The sequence below is a fragment of the Aethalodelphis obliquidens genome, unplaced genomic scaffold, assembly GCF_003676395.1.
Source record: "Aethalodelphis obliquidens isolate GAN/ISIS:26980383/991018 unplaced genomic scaffold, ASM367639v1 scaffold13, whole genome shotgun sequence".
NCBI classification, from domain to species: Eukaryota; Metazoa; Chordata; class Mammalia; order Artiodactyla; family Delphinidae; genus Aethalodelphis; species Aethalodelphis obliquidens.
In genome coordinates, this window is record NW_020837957.1 from 1150005 (window position 1) to 1172109 (window position 22105).

General features: G+C 35.0%; 1 protein-coding gene and 2 pseudogenes across 2 annotated transcripts in view; all 3 read right to left on the reverse strand.

Annotated features, from left to right (window-relative positions):
* ITGB3BP (integrin subunit beta 3 binding protein) overlaps nucleotides 1-22105 on the reverse strand; it is a 90782-nt gene that overhangs the window by 50100 nt on the left and 18577 nt on the right. For both annotated transcript variants that reach the window (XM_027113973.1, XM_027113974.1), the window contains exons 2-3: nucleotides 19112-19154; nucleotides 4497-4632 (exon numbers count right to left, since the gene is read on the reverse strand). In XM_027113973.1, coding sequence (XP_026969774.1) covers nucleotides 4497-4632; nucleotides 19112-19154 — 179 coding nt within the window. The remainder of the gene's footprint in view (nucleotides 1-4496; nucleotides 4633-19111; nucleotides 19155-22105) is intronic.
* On the reverse strand, nucleotides 908-1778 carry LOC113624309 (heat shock factor-binding protein 1 pseudogene; annotated as a pseudogene).
* LOC113624307 (peroxiredoxin-1 pseudogene) lies at nucleotides 2927-21710 on the reverse strand (annotated as a pseudogene).

Genomic DNA, 22105 nt, shown 5'->3' on the forward strand with positions numbered 1-22105 from the left:
CATAGGAAACTTTGAAAAAATCATGCTGTGTTGACTACGGGTTTCCCTCTCCAAAGCACTCTTCCATTCCTCAGCTTCTACCATATTCTCTATACAAAATCATCCTGCTGTGACAGTTGCATGGGTCTCCTTCCCATCAACACTGCCTCTGGGCTCAGCACTCCTGACACTGTACGGCTGAGCCGTAGGAGTTATTTTCCCTGTCTTCCATCATCAATTATAAAGCCACTACTCTCCTCGAATTTAGGTAAGAAACAGTTTAAAGAAACAGTATTTCTTAAAAACCCAAGCCTACTGCTAGTTATTTAGTAGGCATGGATTTAACATGGTCTGTTTTCTTTTTGTGTTTCTTTTCCCAGCCACTAGCTCAAAAGATGGAGTAGCTTAGTTGTAAAGTCCTGCCAGATTTCCTACGGTAACTGCTGTAGATGGACAAGGTAAGGTCCTACTGAAGGTTCAAACCTCATGCAAAACTCTAACTGCTGAAAACCTCATCACATCAGACAACTCTGTCATTGTATTTAAAAATGCTAACCGTAAAGTGGCTTGTGGTCACTCTTTGTTACTGTAGCATCTGACCTCAGGGACTCAGACATAAAATCGTGGTTCCATTCCGAGTTTTGGCGACAGAGTAGTGCCAGATATTTCTGAATACACAATGTTAAGTGTTTTTAACCACTTGGAAAGTATCACCAACACACTATTTGGTGTTTACTCAGTCACTCTGAGGATCAAAGAACCTTAACTATCAATGCCTTACTTCACAAAATCTTATTATAACCAAGGATCTACCCTATGTCCAATAAAAGAATTACACAGCAACTTTTATCAAACAGCAACTACTACAAAGGGAATGATAGAAAAAAAATGACTTCACAAAAATACACTAAAAAATTTGACAATTGTATGCAGGAACTGCCAAAGTTTTAGTGTTTAATAGCACAACTGACCAAGGTCCAAGACGTGAAGTTACCATGTTCAGGAAACATGGGGGGCAGGGGAGGGAAATTACTCTATAAACCAACTCTATAGTATGTGGTAAGAAGAATGCACACTTTATAATATAAAACCTGTCTACACAGAGTAGTTAGTTGCAAAAAGCTATCCGGCTTCTCTTGGTTTGTAAAAAGGGTGTTCCAGATTCCAGAGCAGATGAGCAACCTTCAAGTCTTCTGTGTGGCAGCAATCCTGCTTTACCCGTCCAGCTTTTCCATCCCGGCCTGTGTCATGAGGTCTGCGATGTTTTTCTCCAGGCCATCAATGTGACTGCTCATGTCATCAATGCTTCCAATGATCTGGTCAGACATGGTCTGAAATTTATCTTGCATCTGTTGCAGGAGTGTCTGCACCACCGAGGTGAGATCCTGCATGGTCTTGGGCTCAGCCTCTGCCATCTCCCGGGTTCCCAGCTTGGCGGTGCTGTCTCAGACCGTCACCTACACTTCCATTTGTCTGCGCAGATGCCCCGTATGTGTGTATATTAAATGTATAAACTGGAAGCATTCACGCCATTTGTGGGCCATGTAGAGTCTAAGTAGAGGGAAGACTTAGAACCACATTTTCTTCCTTTTATAATTATAAATAGATTTAAAGTTAATATTGTCACCTGTTCACATAGTATGTGATTCAAATGAATATAGAAAGTACATATAAATACCTGGAGGAAGAATATTCGAGATTGAGAAAAGTGCAAGTGCAGTTCTTGTGAAGGCAACAGGCTCAGCACGATTGACAAATAGCCAGAAAGTAAGAGTGGCTAAAGTACTGTAAACATCGGAAGGGCAGCAGAAAATGAGGCAGGTGAGGTAGTCAGGTATTAGATGACATATAGCCCTGAAAGTCATGATAAAGTTTTGACTTATATATCCTAAGTGTGATGGGAAGTGAGTAGCACCTAAAATGTCCTTGAAAATGCTATTTAAGTAAAAGTGCTTATTTAAATTGTACCTTATGTTTTGTACAATATTCAAAAAGTGAGAATTGTTAACAGAAGTTATGACTTCATTTGGAACTTAAATTACTTTATAAGACCCAGGCTTTCCTATTTCTAAAACATATATAAGATGACATATTAGGAAAAGCAATGTAATGATTACAAATGACATAATCCGATATAAGATTCTACACAGAATTCTATTTTGAGATTTCTGTATGTGTGATCTATATATCAAAGAGTACATAAAACACGTATGTGCAGTTTAATGAATAATTATAGCGTGAACTCGCATAACCATCACATAGAAATAGAATATTACCAGCACCCCAGGAACCCTTGCTATATGACTTTTTAAAAAAGAGCTTACCTAGTACTATAATCTGTGATAATTATCCACTTAAATGTCAACCGAGATCATGTGACCAATCTTTTTATGGGCAAAAGAAATGTTCCCTTAAGTCCATATTTAATTTCAATATGGAAATTGAGTATGTATCCACTTGAAATCTGTTCACATTCCAGGATAGAGATGTTCTATCTCTAAGACACTAATTTTTAATTTTAAACAAAAGATATATCAAGCAAATGAAAAAACCCCCAGAACTATATAGAGCTTGAAGAAAACACATAAATCTTCATATATTTTTGTGAAAGCAAACCTAGTAGTGATAGCTTTAAGATTAAAAGCACCTGATTAAAGTAAAATAAAAGTCATTCAAAAGTTTAAGATCTCATTATAGGTTTCATTACAACAAATTAGGTAAAATGAGGAGATTTCTTTGTTTCTCTGTAGTTTCTAGTACATGCTTAGCACTCAAATATTAAATAGTAAATATGAATCAGGCTAATCACAGCATATCTAAAATATATTTTATTAAATTTAAACCTATTTAATATTTTATATTATAAAAACTTGACATGTCACTGATTCATGACCTTTTACAATATTAAAAATTAAACCTATGAAATCTAGATTTCTATATCTTTATTTTTCTCAGCTCAAGTTTAATAAAACTACAGAAGACCAAAAGTGATACCCTACTACTATACACATCAGTTTGCCTGCCCCATAATACAGCTCAGGCCATTCCCTCCAGAGGAAGAAAGGCTGGCCTCCCCAACCGCTGCAGGAAAGGCCTGTCCTGTCCCACACCACATCTGGGCTGAGTGTAAGATCTTGTGTTTTAAGCATGACAATAGTACAAAAAAGGTTTTGTTCTCATGGCCATCTACTTCAGCCTGGCCCTAAAATGGCCCAGTGCTCACTTCTGCTTAGAGAAATATCCTTTGCTTTTCTGGACATCAGGCTGGATGGTATCACTGCCAGGCTTCCAGCCAGCTGGGCACACTTTCCCATGTTTGTCAGTAAACTGGAAAGCCTGATCTAGTCTCAGTGTCTCATCCACAGAAAGGCCAACAGGAAGGTCATTTATGGTGATCTGTCGAAGGATACCTTTATCATCAATAATAAAAAGGCCCCTGAATGAGATGCCTCTATCGGCCTTTAAGACCCCATAGTCCTGAGCAATGGTGCGCTTGGGGTCTGGTATCAAGGGAATGTTCATGGGTCCTAGTCCTCCTTGTTTCTTGGGTGTGTTGATCCATGCCAGGTTTCAGAAGTGCGAATCCACAGAAGCACGAATCGCTTGGCAGTTGAGTTTCTTAAATTCTTCTGCCCTATCATTGAAAGCAATGATCTCCGTGGGGCACACAAAGGTGAGGTCAAGAGGGTAAAAGAAGAACACAGCATATTTTCCTTTGTAGTCAGATAGGCTGATATCTTTGAACTGACCATCTGGCATTACAGAAGTTGCTTTGAACTGGGGGGCACGGTGCCCAATTTTGGCATTTCCTGAAGACATATTGCTATCAGCAGTTCTCACAGACAAACTACAGAGGACAGTCAGGAAGGAGACATGCCTAGATTTCTATCTTTTAAATGAATATTTTAGAAATAAACTACCAGAGAATAAGAAATATGTGTGGTCAAAATTAAACTAACAATATTTTAGAATAAAGAATTTCATATTAAAATTAGGTTACTCTCTAATGGAAAATTCTAAAAACCTTTTGCAAATGCATTTAAAATAGTAAAGAGGATGAAATATAATAAATAAAAGCAAGCTATAAAGACACAGGAAATGTGGAAAAACTAAACGGATAACATGGATAAAAATAACATTCAGAAGTATCATTCTTAAATTGTAGTGTAGCATTACCTGAATTATGTGCCCTTTAATTTATGCACATGATGGATAGCTTGTTAAGGGGCTATACCATTATAATTGATAGTGGCTGAAGGCAGTCAGGCCATAATTTCTATTTAATGGATGGGATAGTAAGAGAACAAAGTCTGCAGTAGCATTTTAAAATAACTGCCTATAAAGTTTACATTTATGTCCCAAGTGTTACCTATATTCTAGTCTTTTCTATGTTGAATTCTTTAAGAAAAAAGAGAAAAATCAGCTGCAGCAAGATCCACCTATTATTAAATCAAAATTCTGATTTAACCAATAACTAGAAAAATCTCACAATAAATGGAAAAGAATTTTCAACTAACCATCTGATGGTCCATTTTTGTTCTCTTGTTCTTTAGAGCTTGTGGGAGAAGCAAATGGGCTAATTTGACAGGTTCCAGTTGTTGGAGAATAGGCTGTAACACTTATCTTCCTTGTGATTTTTGAAGAATCAAATGACTAGAAATAAATATTAATTTGGGACAAAAATACTTATGTTTAGTTACAGATCTTTGGAAATACATTTGAAAAACTCGCAAAATTCAAACTAATACTCTTTTCCTTGATCTTTCTTTTCGGATTTTAAATATACACAATTATTATCTTCAAAGTGAACACTGTTATTTCAAGGTATGTACATTTTCCTGGTCTCCATACTGATTAGGGCATCTCAATTTGATTTTATGAAATTTTAACATTAAATGGTTACTACATTCTGAGATGGTATTTCCAAACAAGTAGAGATAGCTGACTCTCCCAATTACATCCTGACATTTGTTGTTAGCTGAACGTGAAGTATAATTATGGGCCTAGACCAGAGAAAATCTCAGAAGTGTCTCTTAGTAAGACCCACAGGGAAACCCTAGGAAGGATTAGTGGTGTCCTTAACCTTCACAAAGTTGCTCTGACACAGTATCTTAATGATAAAACAAAAAGAATGTTCAAACAATTGAGTATGGCATTTAAGGCCTTTGAGAATTTGATCTATTCTACACAATCCTCTCTGCAGCTTCCTCCTCTGTGTTCCCATAGACCTTGTTCATACCTCTTACTGGAGTTAGTAAATTCTAATAATTTATTACATTTCTGTATACCCCATTAGTATTTAAGTTTCTGAAAATACATATTACTTCATCCTTGTACTATAGAACTCAAAAATGTATGATGAATGAATGATTTAAAAGAAACAGCCCAGTAAACTTAGCCAGGCCACTCTATTCAGAGTACACTCATTTGGGGCTTCCTTGGTGGCGCAGTGGTTGAGGGTCCACCTGCCGATGCAGGGGACATGGGTTCGTGCCCCGGTCCGGGAAGATCCCACATGCCGTGAAGCGGCTGGGCCCGTGAGCCATGGCCACTGAGCCTGCACATTCAGAGCCTGTGCTCCGCAACAGGAGAGGCCTGATACCGCAAAAAAAAAAAAAAAAAAAAAAAAGAATATACTCATTTGTTCACTGGTTCATTCATCTATTATTAACTGACGCCTTTAGTCCCAGTCACTTAGGTTATGCACATTTGGGTCTCAGCTAGTCTTTCTTTGGTTTGGGGCCTCATTCATAATCCACTTCCTCCAAACACCCATTATCACACTATTAATTGCTTGCTCTTCTGAATTCTTTTTAAACGTATTTTCTATAATGCTTACTAATCACCCAGCATTTGCTAACTAATGTGTATACAGGAAGAGAACAAATTGCTCTGGCCTCATAAACAGCAGAGGACAGGTCTAAAGGTAGTATGCTTGTTACAGAAATTCAGAGAAGAGGGAAAACCAAAGTGGGCTGCAGTAATCTCACAGAAGGATTCTTGTGAAGAGGAAGGGTGAGGCTTAGATAACTGAAAATAAAAGGTATGAAAAACCTGAAATCTAGAGGTGAAACAGACAGCACAGGGTGGATTTAGGGATAAAGGAAAGGTCTGAAGGTTCAGGATATGTTGCCAACACTGTAGAATTAAACTTTAGCTTGGCTGCTGACTTGAAATAGTTATATAATTCTCCATTGTCACCTATTCTTTATTTTCAAGACACCATGGCAGAAATAGTGGCTATGTCACCTTTTTCAATAATCTTGGTATTAGTTCCAGAATCTATAGCATCAATTTTTTTTTTTTTTACAGGTAAGATTTTAAATGATAGATACTTCTTTGTATTGGGGGAAAAAAGGCATTATATTTTTTATTTTATGTATCCACAGTAGCCACAAATATAACCAATATTTAAAAAAAATCAAACTACAATATCAAGTTATATCTTCAAAGTAATCTTTTTTGTAAGGTGAAAGAGTTTTAAGTCTCTTTAACAGGTGGTTATTATTACCTCTCCATGTTGAGTTTTCAGCTGCTTATAAGTATTCAGTCATAAACTATGACATTTATCCAATCCAACCCCACTTTTCTAAGAATTTATTGCCCAGAAATATTTCACTGTGTATGTACAAGAAATGAAAGTCACTACCCTAATGTACATTTATGTCAATCTGTTTTCCTATTTTCACCAAAAATTATTTTTCCAATTGCCAAGTATCTAAATATTGCAACTGCAGATCATACATTTCTCCTTGAAAACAATTTTCTAGCTTTTGTAAAATAAGTCTTGGTGTGTGTGTGCGCATGCATGTGTGTGTGTGTGTATATATATATATATATGTGTGTGTATATATATATATATATATATATAAATTTTTCCCCCTCACCTTAAAAATACTGTCTTCTCTTTTGCTTTCTTTCTTTCTTTTTTTTTTTTGGTTATCTGTGTTGATTAAAAAGGAAAATATATGTCTACAATCGTAATGTACTTAGAGGGAAAAAAGAAAATCTACCTTTCCCTACTATCCCACTAAATATTCTTCAGTAAATAATGCATTTTTATATGTCTGCCTACTGATACACACAAATGCATAGTCTTACTTCTTTAAGTTCTTTTTCTCTCAAAGTTTAACCAAGGTCCTCTAATTTTTAAACTCTGAAGATGCTTAAAAGTGATCCTAGAATCCTAAGAATTTCCATTCTGCCAACGCCCAAACGTTGAAGGACTTGGTCTTCTTATTAGTCTCCTACAAAAGGAAGAGTTAAGAAGACTGGGATTTGAGAGAAGACTGAGCTACTAATTGAGAAGTCTGGAACTCTTTCCATTCAGCAATGATGAGTGCTACCTACCAGGTCCTTTAGAAAAATAGAGGAAGAAAAAGTGAGAAGAACAGATTTGGCTAGAGAAAGGAAAGAATTCAGGATGCAAACAAAATATAAGGATATAGAAATCAGATAAGTCACAACTACTTTCTATAATAATTTACAACTGCTTGTAATATTTATTGACAACATTATTTAATACCACACTAAAAAAAAAAAAAGATTCTGTCTAGGATCAGTCCAAATGCCACTGTACTTTCTGTAAGGTCAAACCTTGTACATTAGCAAAACTAAAATTTGGTCATTGATTTTTCTGCCCAGAAAAAAAGAAATCAATGTTCTCTCCAGAATTTCAAATATATATGACATTCTCCTTCAATATGTTTCACAAATTGTAGCTTGCTTCATCACCTTGTTTAAAGCATATTCTACCAAAAAGGTACCTGTATTTTATATATTTTTACCTATTATAGTCTAGAAAGTACTAACTAAGGGTTCTTTCAGGATGAAATGTGGGATATAATGGATCTGCTATTATTATTATGAACTACTAGACTATGCTAACACTGAAATATTTAAAAATACAGGTACTGTAGGTATTTGGACAACCAGAAGCAAAAGAAAAATTAGGGTAGCTAAAGGGAGACAATTCTTTATAATCTTATACTGGTTAATTAGGTTATTGGAATGTTTCACCTAAGGCAGTATTATACATCACTAGTACTTATTATAGAATTTACATTAGAAAATTTTAAATACTAGCTGTCTCAGGGATTTGTCACGATTTGGGCCTAGGGTTCCTAGAAGAGTCCTAAATATCAACTAACTTTTTATCAGTTGCCACAATTATCACCCTTAATGACTCTAATAATATTTAGGTTTTGTTATTTCTAATGGTAGTTATAGAGAACAAAAGCATTTTGCACTTACCCCGTGATCTTACAGGGACATCAGGGAAAGGATATAACCAATATATTAGATCTGTGCTGATGACAATGTTCTATTTCTTGATTGGGTGTTTGATACCCAGGGATATACATTTGTTAAAACTCATTGAACTGTACACTCAAGATCTGTGAATTTCACAATCTATAAATTTTACTTTGATAAAAATATTTTAACAGGAAAAATAAAACATTGGCTAAAAAGTTGATACACTGGTGTTTCTATTTGTGCACACTACTGTTCCACAATTTTAAGACATTAAAATATTAATTTTAATATTAAAGACATGACCATTTTGTTACTCTCTTGCACTGTAGTCTTCAATAAGTTTTTAAAGATATATTTTCATGGCTATTATCATTCCTTCATATGTCCTCCTATTTTTTCAGAATAGAAAGTGAATCCTACCTCAAATATATTTTTGTTTATTGAAGTATGATTTACTTACAATAAAATACACAGATCTTAAGTTGTCTGGCTTGCTGAGTTCTGATAACTGTATATATACACTGATGCCACCACCACCCAAGATGAAGAACATTTCTGTCATCCCAGAAGATTCCCTTGTACCCATTTCCACTCAATTCCCACTCTGCAGCCCAGAAGCAACCACTTTCTAATTCCTATAACCATAGCTATTTTTGCCTATTCTTGAACTTCATATAAATTAAATACATAACTCTTGTGTTTGGCTTCTTCTTTTCAATGTGTTTTTGAGATCATCTATGTTGTTGTGAGTGGTAAGATTGTGTTCCTTTTAATTTTACTATTCCTTTGTATAAATGTACCAGAATTTGTTTTTCTAATCTCCTGTTGAAGGACATTTGGGTTATTTCCAGTTTGGGGCTATTACGAATTAAGGGGCTAAAGAACATTTTTGTATATGTCTTTTGTGGATATATGATTTTATTTATTTAGGAAGCCCAGGAATGGAATTGCCAGACTATAGGATGGATATAGATTTATTTTCTATATATAAAATAAAGGCTAAATAGTTCTCTCAAGTGTTTGTATCATTTTAAATTACAATCAATAAATGAGAGAGTTCCAAATGCTGCACATCCTCACCAACCCTTAGGTTGTTTTAGACATTCCAGGGTTGATTTTTAAAGCCATTCTGTTTTGTTGTTGTTATTTAGCTATTCAAGTGAGTGGGAATGGTATTCCTTTGTGGTTTTAATTTGTATTTCCAATGACTAATGATGTTGAACATTTTTTCATGTGCTAATTTTCCATTTAAACATTTTATTTGTCTTAGATTTATAAAGCTGGACAGTTGCTGATTTGGTGATCGTTAGGTCACTCAGACTATGTAAATACAATGTATTGATCTTTCTAAATGTTCTTCTGGGTTTTTAATTGTTTACAAATTTCTTTTTGTATTGAAAGCAAAAAAGACAAAGTATCTTTCAGAGGACTGTATACCAGCCAAAGGGATCTGGAATATCATCTTAGGGCCACTCTTCTTAAAGTGGGAAATCCTGTTATTAGTGACAACATGGATGAACCTGGAGGACATTATGCTGAGTGAAATAAGACAGAGACAGAAAGACAAACACTGCATGGTATCACTTAATAGGGGAAAAAAATAAAGTCCAACTCACAGAAATAGAGAGTAAAAAAGTGGTTGTTAGTGGCTGGGGGATGGGGGAAATAAAAAGAGGTTGATAAAGGGTACAAACTTTCAGTTATAAGATGAATACATCTGAGAATCTAATGTATAACATGGTGACTATAACTGATAACACTGTATCATACAGTAACTGAAATTTGCTAAAAGGGTAGAACTTAAACGTTCTCACCAAAAAAGAAAAAGAAAAAAAGAAAAATTTGAAGTGATGGATGCATTAATTAATTTGATGGGAGGAATCCTTTTACGATGTGTGTGTGTGTGTGTGTGTGTGTGTGTGTGTGTGTGTATTCACAATATATACATCAAATCATCACATTGTACATTTTAAATATCTTATATTTTGGTCAATTATAACTCAATAAAGCTGAAAAAAAGGGAAAGACTTAGATCATCCTTTTTTTTTTTTTTGTTCTCCTTTCCCTATTTCCTATTTTAGACCAGATCTTCTGTCCTAAAAACTTGACTCCTACACTACACAGACATACTCATTAGATTCTTGAGTGTCTCCACAACTCCTGAATGATTTGTATAAAAAAACCTGAAGAAGTTAGGAAGATGTCATCCCTTGTGCCAAACCTTGTGAGTCAAGACTATTCCTTGATAAGATTCATGCAAAACACTTACACTGGCATATGGATGGACCAAACCTACTTAATCTCCTATTACAGATTGAGAGAAGCAATGGGGGGCTTTCATGTAGAAAGATGGGGTAGGAAACCAAGAGAGGGAAGATGAATGTATATATCCAAGTCACTCGGGAGCTTTCATGCAGATGCAAAAAAATTAAGTCAAAACTTATGTTTAATAAGAGATGGACAAATGTAACTCTATGTTTACTACTAGAAACCAAAGCTTTGTGCTAACTGTTGAATTTATAAGGAGGGAAAGATAGCATGAACCTGTTTGTTCTTTCCCTGATACCCTCCTCTCATTCCTGAACTACAGAAGACTGAGCTCCCTTGGGCTTTGGTGAATCTATCACCAGTGTGTGTTTATGGTTTTAATGGATACTTGCTTCCCTTTCTGCTATACTTTTGCTATATACTTCTGCTATATGCTGATCCTTTCCCCTTCCTCTTCTTTTCTCCAAGAAAACACAATGAATAAAGACTTACTGATACTGAAAAAAAGAAGATATAACAATTATAAACACACACACACATACACATCTAACAAGACAGCCCCAAAATACAAGGAGCAAAAACAGGCAGAATTGAGGGAAAAAATAGAAAATTCAACCATAATAGTTGGAAACTTCAGTATCCCACTTTCAACAATGGATAGACCAACTAGACAGAAAATCAGCAAGGAAACAGAAGACTTGAACAACACTATATACCAATAAGACCTAATAGACATCTATCGAACCCTCCACCCAACGAAAGCAGAATACACATTCTTTTCAAGTACATATGTAACATTAGCCAGGATAGAAGGTATGTTAGGCCATAAAACAAATCTCAGTAAATTTAAAAAGATTTGGATCATGTAAAGAATGTTTTCTAATCACAATGGAATAAAATCAGAAATTAAAGAAAGAAGGACATTTGGAAAATACAAAAATACATGGAAATTAACAAACTCCTAGATAACCAATCAAAAGGGAAATTAGAAATACACTGAGGAGAATGAAAATGAAACACAACACATGTAAAAACTTACGGGATGAAGAGAAAGCAGTACTCAGAGAGAAAGTTAAACACTTACATTAAGAAAGAAGAAAGCTCTCAAATCAATAACTTATCCTTCCACCTTAAGAAACAAGAGCAAACTAAAACCAAAGGAAGCAGAAGGAAAGAAATAATAAATACTAATATTAAAGAGAAAACAAATGAAATGTAAAATAAGAAAATAGAGAAGATCAATGAATCTAAAAGTTGCTTCTTTGAAAAGAAAATTGACAAACCTTTATCTAGACTGACTAAGAAAGAAATGAGAATCAAATTACTAAAATCAGGAATGGGGGGCGGATATTACAGCTGACCTTGGAGAAATAAAAGGTATTATAAGGGGATACTATGAACAACTGTATACCAACAAATTAGATAATCTAGATGAAATGGACAAATTCCCCAAAATACACAGCCTACCAGGACTGAATCATGAAGAAATGGAAAATTGGAATCCATCAATAGCAAGTAAAGAGATTAGATCAATTCAGAAAGCTTGTCAAAAAGAAAAGCGTGGGACTGGAGAGCTTCACTGGTGAATCCTACCAACATTTAAAGAAGAATTGACACCAATTCTTCTCAGACTCTATCAAAAACAGGGAACACTTCCTAACGCATTCTATGAGACCACATTACTCTGATACCAGAACCAGACAAACACCTTAAAAGAAAACTACAGACTAATCTCCCTTATGAATACAGATGCAAAAATCCTCAACATTCCTGCAAACTGAAACCAGAGAAAAATAAGAATTATATATTGCAACCAAGTGGGATTTATCCTGTGAAAGCAAGGTTGGTTCAATATATAAAAACCAATCAATATAATACATCATATTAATAGAATAAAGGAAAAAAACCCACACAATCATCTCAATAGATGCAAAAAAGCATTTGACAAAAATACAATTCTTTCATAATAAAAAATAATCATCAAACTAGGAATAGAAGGGAAGTGTCTCAATCTGACAGAGGGCATTTTGGAAAAACTCACAGCTAACATCATATTTAATGGTAAAAGACTGGATGCTTTCCCCCTAAGATCAGGAACAAGGCAATGATATCTGTTCTTGCCACTCTACTCAACATTGTTCTGGAGGTTCAAGCCAGGGCAATAAGCAAGAATAAGAAAAAAATGCATCTGATGGGAAAGAAAAATGACATGATCTGATATATAGAATACCCTAAAAAATCTATAAGAAAGTATTAGAGCTAATACACGAGTTCAGCAAAGTTACACAATACATGATCAATATACAAAAATTAGCTGTGTATCTATACACTAGCAATGACTGATCTAAAGGGAAATTATAAAAACATTTACAGGGCTTCCCTGGTGGCACAGTGGTTGAGAGTCCGCCTGCCAATGCAGGGGACACGGGTTTGTGCCCCGGTCCGGGAAGATCCCACATGCCGCGGAGCGGCTAGGCCCGTGAGCCATAGCTGCTGAGCCTGTGCGTCCGGAGCTTGTGCTCCGCAATGGGAGAGGCCACAAGAGTGAGAGGCCCACGTACCACACACAAAAAAACAAAAAACCATTTACATTATCACCAAAAAGAATAAAACACTGAGGAATAAATATAACCCAAAAGTATAAGACTTGTATACTGAAAACTACAAAACATTGTTGAAAAAAATTAAAGAAAATCAAAATAAATAGAAATAGATCCTGTGTTCATGGTTCAGAAGAATTACTAATTTTAAAATGGCAGATTCAGTGTAATTCCTATCAAAAGTATAAATTTTTCTTTTTCAGAAATGAGAAGGTGACCCTAAAATTCACCAGGAATTGCAAGGCATATGGAACAACAGAAGCAATCTTGAAAAAGAACAAAGTTGGAGGACTCACACTTCCTAATTTCAAATTTATAGTAATTAAAAACTTTCTTTTTGAAAACTTATAGTAATCAACACAGCATGGTAGTGGCAAAAGTTCAGATCTACAACCAAATGGAATAGATTTGACAGTCCAGAAATAAATCCATGAATTTATAATCAACTGATCTTCAACAAGGGTTCTAAGGCCATTCAATGGGGGAAATAATAGCTTTTCAACAATGCTAGGACAAATGAATATCCACATGCCCCTAACCTCATACCATGTTCAAAAATGAACTCAATAAGGTCTTAAATGTAATGTAAGTGCTAAAACTATAAAACTCTTAGAAAGAAACATAGTGAATGTTTGCATTACCATAGACTGCACAACAGTTTCTTAGATATGACACCAAAAGCACAAGCAATCAAAGAAAAAGTAAATTGGACTTCATCAAAATTTAAAACTTTTGTGTATCAAAGGATACTATCAAGAAAGTGAAAAGACAACACACAGAATTGATGAAAGTATATGCAAATCATATATCTGACAAGGTAACAGTATAAAGAATTCTTACAATTCAACAGTAAAAAGACAACCCAATTAAAATATGGGCAAAAGTTGTGAACAGATATTTCTCCAAAAAAAATACACAGATGGCCAATAAGTACATGGAAAGATGTTCAACATCATCAGGGAAATGCAAATTAAAACCACAATAAGATAGCACTTCACATCCAGTAGGGTGGCTAGAATCAAAAATTCAGAAAATAACAAGTGTTGTTGAGGATGTGGAGAAAGTGGAACTCTCATACACTGATAGTGGGAATGTAAAATGGTGTAGCTGCTGTAGAAAAGAGTTTGGCAATTTTGCAAAAAGTTAGAATTACCGTATGACCCACCAATTCCACCCCTAGGTATGTAATCAAGAAAACTGAAAACATGTTCATACAAAACATTGTACAAGAATGTTATATACAACATTATTCATAATAGTTAAAAAGTGGAAACAACCCAAATGTCCTTCAGCTGAGGAATGGATAAACAGAAGGTGATATACCCATACAAAAGAATATGATTCAGCCATAAAAAGGAATAAAGTACTGTTACATGTGACAACATGGATAAACCCTGAAAATGTTATGCTAAATGAAAGTCAGTCACATATTGTACCGTTCCATTTATATAATATGTACAGAATAGGCAAATCCATAAGGACAGCAAATAAATTATTAGTTGCCAGGGACTGGGGGGGTAGGGAGGAGGAAATTGAGACTAACTGCTAATAGGAATGGATTTCTTTTTGGGGTGATGGAAATGTTCTAAAATCAGATAGTGGTGATGGCTGCACAATGTAATGAGTATATAATAAACCACGGGTGTATACTTTAAAATTATGAATTTTATATTACATGAATTATATCTCAATAAAAAACGCTAAAATTAAAAAAAGAGAACTGAACTGTCACAAAGTGTATGAGATAATTGCGAATTTGAACAAAGATGTCCATTTGATGATTAAGGAATTCATTCTGAGAGATATAATACTTTTTTTTAAAAAAAATTTATTTATTTATTTATTTATTTTTGGCTGTGTTGGGTCTTCGTTTCCGTGTGTGGGCTTTCTCTCGTTGAGGCGAGCGGGGGCCACTCTTCATCACGGTGTGCAGGACTCTCACTGTTGCGGCCTCTCTTGTTGCGGAGCACAAACTCCAGATGCACAGGCTCAGTAGTTGTGGCTCACGGGCCTAGTTGCTCCGCGGCATGTGGGATCTTCCCAGACCAGGGCTCAAACCCATGTCCCCTGCATTGGCAGGCAGATTCTCAACCACTGCGCCACCAGGGAAGCCCTGATAATACTATTATAGTTTTTTTAAAGTCTATCTTTTAGAAATAATTACTGAAGTATTTAGGATGATATGGATGATGTTTGAGATTTGCTTCAAATCATCTAGTATGGGGGATACTGAAGTATGCGTGGGAATATAAATGAAATAAGATTAGACTTGTGTTGATAATTACTGAAGCTGGGTAATGGGCAGTGCATTCTCCATAATCAAAATTCTCCAAAATCAAAAGGTAAAAAAAAAAGGAATCAATATTTGATAACTGTAGTGAAATAAGGAATCTATAAAATAATCATCAAGGCATTTAAAAAAAATTAGGAGAAAAGATTGACGGAGAATTTTATTATGGGTGGATCAGGCTGGTAAAACCAAGACCATTTTGTGCCTCCTGAGGTGATGAGACAGGAACTACACAGACTACCTATGAGGCATTCTTATCAAAATATGAACCACAATCTAACCAAGCCTCTAGTTTTAACTATGAGTTTTATAGGAAATATGAAGATTAGAGAAATCACTTAAAGGACACCACAAGAAAACAATCAACCAAATCTAGAATGTGAAATATGGAAAAAATATTTCAGTTTTTTCCAAAAAATAAATTACAAGAAAAAGAGTGAGATTTTAAAAGATTTAAAAGGAGTTGGGGGAAAAAAAATCTCAAGGTTCTTAAGAACCACTACAATGTGTAAACCTTGTTTGGATCCTGATTTTAATAAGCCAACTGTAAAAGGACATTTTGAAGCAACTATAGAAATGTGAATATAAACTGGGTGAAAGATATTATTGGGACTTCCCTGCTGGTGCAGTGGTAAAGACTCTGTGCTCCCAATGCAGGGGGCCCGGGTTCGATCCTGGCCGGGGAACTAGATCCCACACGTATGTCGCAACTAAGAGTTTGCATGCCACAACTAAGGAGCCCATGCACTGCAACTAAGGAGCCCATGAGCCACAACTAAGACCTGGCACAACCAAATAAATAAATAATAATTTTAAAAAGATTTTATTAAGGAATTACTTCTTATTTTGTAAGGTATGATAATGGCTCTATAGTTATGAAAGAAGTCATTATCTGTTAGAAATGCATACTGAAGAATATTCTGATGAAATAACATGTCTGGGATTTGCTAAATTCCAGGAAAAAAAATACAGATACATACACACATATATACATTAATATGTGTGTACATATATATATATAAATAGATGAAGCAAAATGTTAATAATTTTTGAAGCTGGGTGATGGTTACATGGTAGTTCACTGTATTATTGTCTCTACTTTTGTGTATGTTTGAAAGTTTCCATAATAAAAAGGTAAGGAAGGAAGGGAAGAAGAGGGAGGGAGGGGGAGAAAAAGGAGCAGATGAGCCAAATCAATAAGTAAGCCTACAGAATATGAGCTATAATATTTCCTAATGCCCTGAAGTCCCAAGTTCTTTCTAATTTCAGGAGTCAGTAAAAGCCTTATCTCAGAGAGATAAGGTTAGGCCATGGGAATAATCAGACTTAGAACTATCCTACTAACGGTAAGGGAATAATTTCGACTGGGTATGTATGTCCAAATCAGCAAACCTCCCCCAAACCTGCACTGCATTCATTCTAGCAGCATGCCTATTGAGTTGGCCTTGGTAGGAAGTATGCGCCTTCCCTTCCCAATCTGCAGCATCTGCTTCTCCCATTCCTTCTCTGAAGTAGCCTGAAAGAGATTAGGTCAAGCTGGCTAGGTATATAACCAGGTAGCCAGCTGTCCCTATAAATTCATCTGGACTGCCATTGGCAACAGTTTGTAATAAATAATTCCACTTTGTTTCTGAAAATTCATCTAGAAACAGTGCTTGGAGGGCAATAACTTCAGCAACCCCAATATTGCAGGTAATGATAAATCAAAACCTTCATCACTCATTACCCCCCAACAATTTGAGAGGTTCAGCAAGTAGTAGTACTCATAGTATATACTCTATATATATTAAAGGAAGATAACAGGGAATGATCCATACCTCTGTTTTCCCTATTAGGGGAATCATAAGGAAAATTACTTTTGCAGACTTGCCCTAACATCATGGAGCATTAATCTCCATGAAGGTCTGTAGCCACATTGGGAACACTGGTATTTGGTAGTTCTAATTATTGCTGGGAGAGAAAACACCAGTTGTTTAGAATGAACAGGCTCCACTTCAACCAACTGGCATATAAAAGCCATCTCCTTTCCTTGGACACCAGAGCCTTCTTCCTTCAGCATCATATGGGTAAGGCAAAATGACCACAAAGTTACTACTAGTTCCTCTATAGCTTCACAGCAATTAGGTGCTCTTAGAGTTATAGGTAATTTTCCTTTGTACGGACTAAGGCAGCCTCAGTGGGATCACTGGCATGTAGGCAGATTCTTGGGAACCAGGCTGCTTCAGGGCTTAGCTGTTACTGGGAATGGATAGAAGCATAAATGTAGCTAAAGAGAGAAGCCTAGATTTAGCACCAGAGCCAAAGCTGTCAGATCTAAGAGCTGCAAACAAATTATGAGGCAAGATACAAAAGCTGAAAATATCAGAAATAATAATAAATATTAGAAATAGGTTAGAAAACAGAAATGTTGAAGGCCCAGGCTAGGATGCTAGGAACCTGCATTTAGCAGTTGGTGGCCATGTGGTACCAAGCTAAGTCAACTGGTTTAAAGGTACAGAATTGGGCCAAACATAACAATGTATTTTTCTAATACAGGATATTAGCTGTGTCACTGGCTACCTTGACACATCCTAATCTGGAGAAAAAATGGATAGAAAGCTTGCCATGACGACAACTGTACTTTATGAAAAGGATGAATTCCTAAATGGCCATTCTCTTCCATTCAAATGATGTTACCACCTCCCAAAGAACAGTTTTGGGGCAGGAAAGAACAGTATTTCATTTCAAGCTGGACTACTCATCTACCAAAATACCATTCTGACCAAAGAAACAGATGCAAAATTACAGTCACAGCTGCATTCTGTACAGAACAAGTTGGATAATAGTGTTCTAAATTGCTAATTACACTGCTAATGATTTTTTTAGTGGCATTGCAGTATTCTGCCACCTTTGTTTAAATTTTTAAAAAAAGCATCTAGGAATTTTTAAAAATGGTAAATTGTTAAATACCAGTGAGTCTTCTGAAGAGAAATTCCATATAAAACCCATTTCTTGAAATGGCATTCTCATATGGGATCTCACATAGGAGCCCATTTACTGACTAGCTATTTGTTTTAATTTACTTTCTCACCAATTTACTTGCATTTAAGATTACTAAGGCCATAAGTATCCCAGTATTAGTGTCTGTATCTAGATCCAATATTGGTAATGAAAAGATAATAAACTAGCATATGTCATGATATGCTGGTATTGGTAATGTGCTATGATGAGATTTACAAAAAGTAATAGCAACAGTACAATTTTATTCTTGTTGTGACAACCACAGTGAAATTTATTACAGTGTTAGTATTTAATTGTTTATTCATGCCAGCGTAGCTGAGGGGGTAATTATCTTTTTGATATAAAAATGTTGTTAATGCTTTTATTTCATTTTAGCAGATTAGAGAATGCAGATTAAAGCACTGCCACTGTTCCATCTTTATTTATCTGCATTTAAGTGGCAGAGCATTTTTTTTCTACAAATAGTGAATTAATTTCTACTAAATTATTTCATTAAGGCTTCAAATAATTTGCCCTTTAAATAAAAACCTCAAGCTGGCCAGGAATTTCCATATATTAGATTACAAATTTTATATGTAGAAAATGGTGTACCAATAACAATTATGTCACAGTGGGTTTTTTTGATACTTTTTACATTTAGTATAAGGGTAAATTAGCTGTCAAAAAATTAAAAACACAATCTTATTATGAAATTACAAACTCATAAGTAAATACTTACATTTGCTTTTAACAGATCATCCAATTTCAGTGATCTTTTAACACTGCAAACAAAATAGTTAAAGACATCTTAGATTTAATATGCTTTAAGTAGCCAAGTATTTAAGAGTAATCTATATAAACAAAGATTCTAAGTTACTTTCACCAACTAAAGTAGAATACCTATGAAGAAAGCAATTTTCACAATGATGAAACTGATTTTTTGATAGCATATATCAAGATGAAATCATAATTAAATATTTAGATGGATTTTTATATATGTAGTTTTATATATATGCACCATTATACAATTCAAACACTAAAGTTATATTATAAAATAATCTTAGTAAAAAATTAATATATTTGTGTGTTTTAAAATACCACTAACAAAAATTATACATAAAAGGAAAATAATTTACATACCTTCAATGGAGATGTTGAAAGTATATTATTTGCAGAAATAATACACTAGCTATTAAAATAAAAGTATGAGCAAGGTGAAAAAGTTTTGCACCTTATTCTAGCTTTAAACATGATTCAGTGCTACCAGACTATGACTTAACTGAGGAACAGATGCTCTATGTCTTTATAAGTCCCCAATCCATAAGAAACTATTTTTTGTCTCCTTCACTAAACTGATTCAGGAACATGCCAGGCTCTCTCTGTGCAAAATCTGTTCTGCTAAACTGGATGCCCAGCTGTTGGTGACAATGCTTAGAAAGGAAAGCTGAATATTTATAATACTTTATTTCGTACAGCTGTCTTCTAAAGAGCAGTCATCAACATTTTATTGAACACAGACTAAATGCTCAAAGGAGAAAAAGGTCAATATAAATTAAAACTAGTTTTCCCAGTGACAAATGCAACGTTAAAAGTACTTTCTCGATCTCTGAGAAAAAGAAATTAAGTTATTTAAAATATTAGAAAATTTGAGCATAAAGCAAACAAATTTTATTATAAAGGTTGTACTACAAAAAACAAAACAAAATTTATAGATCCTAGAAAATGACTATACATAAATAAGTGACTACTGACTTTCAAACAAGTGACAGAAGCAGGAATAGAAGAGATGGACAATTTATAAAAATTACTCAGCAATAAATATTAAATACAAAAATTTAATCTATCTAAAATAGTTCACTTAATTTTGCTATTATATCTACATTAGCCTATCACATAACATTATTTCTTAAAATTAACTAAATTGGTTTAAAGAATTACTCATATCTTTTAGAAGTCCACTTGAAATCAATTTAATGTGAATTCTCAATGAAGCAAGAAGAGAACAGAGGTTATGAACAAAAATGGCAGCTAATCAAAAAAAGTACTATATTTAGCTTTGGAATATATATTACCCTATTCAGGTGTGTGAGATGTTTTTTGTATTTATAAAACTTCAAAAGTAGAAATCAAAAACTAAAAGTACACAGTACAGCATTTTTCAGCCTTTGTTTTTAAATGCTGTTAAGATGCAATACTACTTTTTAGAAGTAAATAACCCCCACCCCCGATATTAACCATTCAAAATATTCTTGCTTTATTAGTGATGGCTAATTCGTAGAGAAACTAAATATTTGTATTTAAAAGGTTTCCAGTTTAGGTCCTAGGTTGATCTAAGAAGCCCAAGGAGATATGTAAAAGTAAATAAGAAAGTGATCTGAGTTAGACTGTTATCTCTCACTCTAACAGTTTAGTGAGAATCTAAAAACATGATTTATTGTGGGTAATGTGGTTCTCAGATAATTCAGGCATCTAATATCCAAAAGCTGGTAATAGTTACAAGAATCATAAAGACATTTACTAGACAAGACTAGGAGAAACCTAAGAGATTACTTAGGTCATCCAATAGAGAAGAGTTTAGTGTGATTTGCCCCCTATCACACAGTTTGAGTGAGAGAAACTCAGATTTTACACCCTGTTCATAATAAATCCTTGTTGAATTGAGGGGGAGGAGCTAAAGAGGTAAAGAAAAACAAACCTACTAGAAATTTATGACCATCTATTCTTACCATTCTGGTAGAACTGGGCCCAGTGTCAAGATATCAGTTATTAAATTAAGCACCTACTAAATGCTTTTACCCTTTTTTTTTTTTTTTTTTTTGTTTTGTTTTGTTTTGGCGGTACGCGGGCCTCTCACTGTTGTGGCCTCTCCCGTTGCAGAGCACAGGCTCCGGACGCGCAGGCTCAGTGGCCATGGCTCACGGGCCCAGCCGCTCCGCGGCATGTGGGATCTTCCCGGACCAGGGCACAAACCCGCGTCCCCTGCATCGGCAGGCGGACTCTCAACCACTGCGCCACCAGGGAAGCCCGCTTTTACCCTTTTTAAAAAACTCACAAACAACTGTAGCATAGATGATGCTAAGTGGATTAGGATGATGTTAACAGAAACAGAGAGAAAGAGACGGATGAAACACACAAAGGAAGGACAGGCAAAACTTGATTAGATATGTGGGACAAATATTTTCCTAAAGTTCTTACTTATTTGCTACCAGTATTAGTTAGCAATTAAAAGTGATATATCTCTGGTAGTTCTGTAAAGTAATAGCAGCTCTTGTGGTTACTACCTTGATTTTAAAAAAATGGGCACCCCCAAATAGGCAAAGAACTCAAATTGACAGTTCTCCAAAGAAGATATACAAATGGCTGGTAAACACAAGGAACGATGCTCAACATCGCTAGTATTAGGGAAATGCAAATCAGAACCACAGACACACAAATCAGAACCACAAGATACCACTTTACAACCATCAGGATGGCTACTATCAAAAAATCCAGAAAATAAGTGTTGGCCAGGATAGAGAAACTGGAACTCTTGTCCTGTGGGACTGTAAAATGGTACAGCTGCTATGGAAATAGTTTGGCAGTTCCTCAAAAAATTAAACCTAGAATGAACATATAATCCAGTAATCCCGCTTATGAATATATATATACCCAAAAGAACTGAAAGTAGGGACACAAACAGATATTTGTACACCCATGTTCATAACAGCAGTATTCCCAATAGCCAAAAGGTGAA